The sequence below is a fragment of the Wolffia australiana genome, chromosome 1 (genome assembly GCF_029677425.1).
Source record: "Wolffia australiana isolate 7733 chromosome 1, ASM2967742v1".
NCBI classification, from domain to species: Eukaryota; Viridiplantae; Streptophyta; class Magnoliopsida; order Alismatales; family Araceae; genus Wolffia; species Wolffia australiana.
This window is the reverse complement of record NC_135835.1, coordinates 12,210,203-12,215,822: the sequence shown is the minus strand read 5'-3', so window position 1 is coordinate 12,215,822 and position 5,620 is coordinate 12,210,203. Positions and strand designations below refer to the sequence as shown.

Below are 5,620 nucleotides of genomic sequence, written 5' to 3'. Positions count from 1 at the left end.
AACAATTATAATATTATGAACGAGTTAGTTAAGTACCTTTTGTTGATCACTTATAATCGTCCAACTATGACCATCGAAAATTCCTAAATCTTCCATTAGCAGTTGAATAAACTAAGTCCAAGAAGCTTGATTATCCTCTTCAACCACTGCCCAGGCAATAGGGAACATTTGATTATTCCCATCCTTGCCCATAACACTCAACAATTGGCCTTTCATTTCGGTCTTAAAAAAACATCCATCCAAACCAATGACTCTTCTGCAACCTTCAAGAAAACCTCTTGCTAGTGACTCAAAGCATATATAGAGTCTCTTAAACCTAACCAAAGAATCAGGAGTGTCTCTATCAATCACCAACTCAAAATTACTACTCCTATTAACCTTCTTTAACTCAATAACATAAGAAGGATGCAAGTGATAATGGTCATTCAAAGATCCTTGAAGCTTCTTGTGCGGCGCAGATCTAGCACTATAACTGTTATGCTTTGAAACTGTGATTCCAAACTGTTCGTTTATTTCTCACATCATATCTACCACCTTCCAATTCATATTCATTCAAATTTTCTCTAAGAAGTGGTTTGCAATCCAATGATAATTGGCTTGTCTATTCCTCGGAGCCCTACTGCACCTATGATTATCATTTAGTGTCTTCACAACAAAAGCCTCCTTCATACCATCCCAACTAGCATATATCCTCCATGGGCTATCTTTCTTGCAAACAACTTCAACTTTTTGCTCACCAGACTTTAAAAATCTGATGTTCAACCCATTCCATATAGCATGGTTCTTCACAGCTGTCCTAAATTGAGAAGGCGATTCAAATTTCATGCCTACTTGAAATTTAATCTTCTCAATGGGGCATCTAGGATCATACCTTTTGCCCCTGTGTATGTTCCTTCTATTTTCACCCTCATCATCAGTATCATTTGGAGTTAATATCTCATCATCCGAATCAGCATACTCACTATGATATCCATCAACAGATACTTGTTGTTGAACTTGTTCTTTTCTATTTCTCTGGCCGTCAACACATTCATCATTCCATTCTTCACTTGAGTATCCATCGGGATCACTTGTATACACATCACTTTCCTCATTTTCTTCACATGGACTATATTCAGAATCAGCATCACTATCATAATCAGAACCAAACACTCTTCTCTCGTCATCAGCCCTATTTAAGAAACAAATGGAAAATAGTAACTGATGATGCGTGTAATATATTTAAATTATCAAGGAAAAACTTACATTCCTTTACACTTTGACTTGTGAGACAATCTAATATGAGCACGGTGGGGGAGAGCACCACTGCACGATGAAGAGCCAGACCTTAAATTCGGTCAGATCTTAAATTCAGTCCGGTTTTAGGAATTCCTTATGGTCTGAACCTTAAATTTGGTCCGGTTGGGTCACGGTCCAGCTCGGTCTGGTTCAGTCAGACCTTAATTTCTGAATGTGAAGATGATTTGGAATGTGAAGTTGAAAAACTATAAACAAACATAAAAAATAAGTAAATTTAATAATCTAAGTTTGAATTAGAATGAAAAAGAAGAAAAACTGAATTACATTTTAAAGAATTAGAACAAAAAGAAATAGAATAAAACAAAATCAAGAAGTAGAATAAAAAGATTTAGAATAGAAAGGAGAAATTTAGTTTTTCAGATAGGGGGGTAAATTTAAGAGAGAGAGAGAGAGAGAGAGAGAGAGAGAGAGAGAGAGAGAGAGAGAGAGAGAGAGAGAGAGAGAGAGAGAGAGAGAGAGAGAGAGAGAGAGAGAGAGAGAGAGAGAGAGAGAGAGAGAGAGAGGAGTATGGGAAACCTAATCTTTCCCTTGTTTCTCGTTTCAATTGTCTCGTCCTGAGAGAGATAGAGAGAAAAAAGTGAGAGAGAGGAGAGTGGGAAATCTAAAGTAAAACCTTAGGTCTCCCTTGTTCTTATCCCGCGATGTGGACACGAATTGTTGTGATATGCATTAACCATGTCAGCGGATCCGGCTGCAGTTTACGAAACCAAGGTCGAATTTCCCTCTAACGGACGTCCAATGCCTAATTTCTGTCTTTACGGCTTTTCCGTGGAGCAGGGATGGCCCCTCAAGCAGAATACTAAGTCAAGCCTTGCAATTCATCGTCCACCAAGATTAAATGCAGATAGATTATTCTAAGGTCTTCTGCCGCCCATTCCGTTCTTCGTCAAAGTCGTGGAGAGCCCAACCGGCCGGGAAATCTCAGCTTCATCCCCCGATTGAATGAACGAATCTTCCTCAATCTTAGCCTGCTCATCTCTATTTCCGTGATGGTGCCAAATAATGAATGAATAAACGCAAATCCTGCGGTAGATGATACAGCGCGCAACAGGAAGACGTGGCGTGGTCGGCGTTCACTAATCCCTAGGCCCAACTAGAAGTTCTTTTAACTCGACGGTTGACCGTGGTTCATTTGGTTTGCTCTCTTATTCTCTTTCTAATTTGTCTCTTTCCCGAGTACTTTCCAGTTTACTGCGCGTCCTTCTCGGCGGCAGTCCCTCCGTGATTGCCTCAGAGTTTGGGAAGAGGAGGACCTAAGAAACAAGGCGTAATGAATGCAGCTTACGAGTTGTCTTAGAGACGGATAGCAGCTGTCCCCATAAACCTACAAGCCGTCGTCGCGGTGGACAGTCCCGGATAAACGTCAATCCTTCCTCAAGGGCGGTCTCCGAGATGAAAGATGGCTGCAGCAAGGCAGGAAGAAGAAGAGCTGCGGACGGCAAGGCGAGAATTGAAGGGTCGTGCCGGTTAGCCTCTATGTACACGCGACAAGGCGAGAAGGGGGCCAATCAGGACGCCATGACTCTGTGGAAGGTAGTGCATTCTTTTTCTACGATAGACACGATAATTCTTCTTTTGGGTCGATTAAGGATATGATCTTGGCTATGGCTCGACTAAAGATAAAAACTTTGGTAGCGGGTCGACATGATCTATGCTAAGAGATCGATTAAGGACATGATCTTGGCTAGAGGGTCGATAAAAGAGATGATTTTGCCTATCTGCGTCGATTAACGAGATGATTAAAACCAACAGATTGATTAAAGATATGATAGTGGCTGAACAGAATTTTGCCGGCGAAAAGGGCACGGTTTTCTGCGGCGTGTTCGACGGTCACGGCCCTCACGGCCACCGAGTCGCTCACTGCGTCCGCAATGTTCTGCCAGAGAAGCTCCACGAAAAATATTGCTCGCTGCAACGACAGGGGTGGGAGGGGGACGACGCCATGGCTGCCGCCGGGAGCTTGGATGAAGAAGACGGAGACGAAGAAGAGAAAGGGGATCACGTGGGCTGCGCTTACCCGCTCCTCTTTTCGTGGAAAGGGGGAATCTTGGAGGCGTTCAAGGAGGTGGACGATCACCTCCGCCACGGCACCGACATCGATTGCATCCGCAGCGGCGCCACCGCCGTCTCCGTGGTCAAACAGGTTCGTTCTCTGCTATCAAACACGAGTTGAACTCATTCTCTCATCGTGTGCTGAAGATATATTTTTGTTGGTTAATCAGAATGATCATCTGATGATCGCGAATTTGGGAGATTCAAGGGCAGTTCTCTGCACCCGAGACGGCTCAAATCGGCTCGCTCCCATCCAGCTCACTGTCGATCTGAAGCCCAACGTGCCAAGTGAGTTTTGTTGGAGATCAACATCCTTCCTGAACGTTAAGAATAGAAATAGCTCGTCTTCCATAAGCCCTATCTTCTCGTACTTATCTCCCCAACATCTTACCTATAACCTATAGTTTCCAGCACAATGATAGGCACTCAAATCTTTACAAGTTTCTCCGGTGTTTCCTTCCCTTGTAGCTATTCCTGTTGTCTTCTGTCCTAACCTGGTTGTGAAGTCCGCGTTAGACTGAAGATCTGACGGTGCAGGCGAAGCATCGAGGATCGCGAGGTGCAGGGGCAGGGTTTTTGCTCTTGAGGAAGAGCCAGAGGTCCTGAGAGTGTGGCTCCCAAATGAGAACTGTCCAGGATTGGCGATGGCGAGGGCCTTCGGAGACTTCATTCTCAAAGAGTTCGGGATCATCTCCACGCCTCAGGTCTCTTACCGAAGGCTCACGGACAAGGACGAGTTCGTCGTGCTCGCAACTGATGGGGTAGGGAGGGAAAACAACATATCTTCTCAATAATTATTACCCAATTCGTTTTTTTTCTTTAGCTTGACTCCGGTTGAAGCAAAGATGAAAAATTGCTGAAAGGGGGGAGAAAACTCAGAATCTAGGGTCGTCGGCTGAAGGTTTTTCTGGTCATGGATAACAGGTCTGGGACGTGATGACTAACCAAGAGGTCGTAGAGACGGTAGCGTCTGCCAGAAAACGCTCAGAAGCGGCGAAGAAACTGGTGAAGAGGGCGGTGGAAGCATGGGATATGAAGCATCCCACATCAAGGGTAGATGATTGCGCTGTCGTAGTTCTTTTTTTAAAGCATAACAGATCGAAAGAACAGACCAAGTCTTTGGAAAAGCGAGAGGAGACTACGGTGTGCACGCAGTCACAGGTTTCTCGCTTTGCGGGGCTGCTCAAGAGCTATCGCCGGAGAAAAGTTTCGGCGTAGTGAGTAGCAGAAAAATGGAGTCCATCTTGAAATTTCCACATGTAAATCGGCACGTTTTCGACGGGAATGGCCATCGATTCCCGTAGAGAACTGAGGAATATTTCCTTTTTCGACGCTTGGGGACGTAAACTCCGCGCGCTTCGGCCGTCTCAGAAATGAACTGTATATTACTCCACAAGAGTATACACCTCTCTCGACTGTCTTTGCATCTGTCAACCTTTCTGTTTACACCTCTAGCTTTCTCTCTGACTGGCTTCATTCATATGTTCTTCATCAGTCGACCTGTCAGTCTATGAATGACTCTGTGAAACTACCTATCGCTTGATGAATTTATATAATTATGCATATACCCACATACCATCCATCCATCCATATATCCATTTATTTATTTTTAATAAGAAAAAACTGGGTTAGTAGTCCCAGAAACTTACAGGTGCAGTGGTATAGATATACCGTCGGGCTTCCCGGTCCTGATATCTATCTATCTATCTATCTATCTATCTATCTATCTATCTATCTATCTATCTATCTATCTATCTATCTAATCGATATATCTATCTGTCTCTGTCTATCCGTCCATCCAATTATCTAGCCATCAGTATTTCTATTGCCGATCTATCTACCAACCAACACACTTACCTATCTACTTATCTACCTACTACCTACTTACCTATTAAACTACTATCAACTTAAATATCTATCCATTCATAATGCACCGATTTATTCATCAGTCCGGCACCTTATTTATCCAACAATTAACAAGGAACAATCAAACTGGGGCGCCAAGCATCAAATATGGCACGTGAAGAACAGCGAAAAACCTATTTCCAGGCGAGACTGGGGTAGTGGCAACTCTACTGAGAAAGCATCGCCAGAGCCGTTACGGCCATTTAACTCCAGCTCCAAAATGAGTACGGACTCCATAATTTCTGGTCATCCAAATCTCTCTCTCTCTCTCTCTGTCTGTCTGGTTGGCTCTCCCTCTGTCTCTATATCTTCTGTTTCTTATTTTCCTCTTTCCCCCGTCTTGTTCTTCTTAAATGAGCCCAAC

General features: G+C 43.7%; 1 protein-coding gene across 2 annotated transcripts; it reads left to right on the top strand.

Annotated features, from left to right (window-relative positions):
• The first annotated feature begins 2,456 nt into the window (after positions 1-2,456).
• Positions 2,457-4,922, top strand: LOC144706824 (putative protein phosphatase 2C 73). Of its 2 annotated transcripts, none has more exons than XM_078579892.1 (5): positions 2,457-2,832; positions 3,083-3,442; positions 3,522-3,639; positions 3,889-4,112; positions 4,276-4,922. In XM_078579892.1, the coding sequence occupies exons 1-5, from the start codon at positions 2,692-2,694 to the stop codon at positions 4,567-4,569; spliced, it is 1,137 nt and encodes a 378-aa protein (XP_078436018.1). In that variant the 5' UTR covers positions 2,457-2,691; the 3' UTR covers positions 4,570-4,922. The 2 variants fall into 2 exon arrangements, with proteins under 2 accessions (XP_078436018.1, XP_078436025.1); XM_078579899.1 differs by having other exon boundaries at positions 2,693-2,832; positions 3,052-3,442.
• Positions 4,923-5,620: the final 698 nt, after the last annotated feature.

Excerpts from the sequence above, each read along its gene's own strand:
- LOC144706824 (XM_078579892.1), top strand. The coding sequence starts at position 2,692 with ATGAAAGATGGCTGCAGCAAGGCAGGAAGAAGAAGAGCTGCGGACGGC. Across the intron at positions 2,833-3,082 it reads ACGCCATGACTCTGTGGAAG|AATTTTGCCGGCGAAAAGGG; the intron begins GTAGTGCATTCT and ends GTGGCTGAACAG. Across the intron at positions 3,640-3,888 it reads TCTGAAGCCCAACGTGCCAA|GCGAAGCATCGAGGATCGCG; the intron begins GTGAGTTTTGTT and ends CTGACGGTGCAG.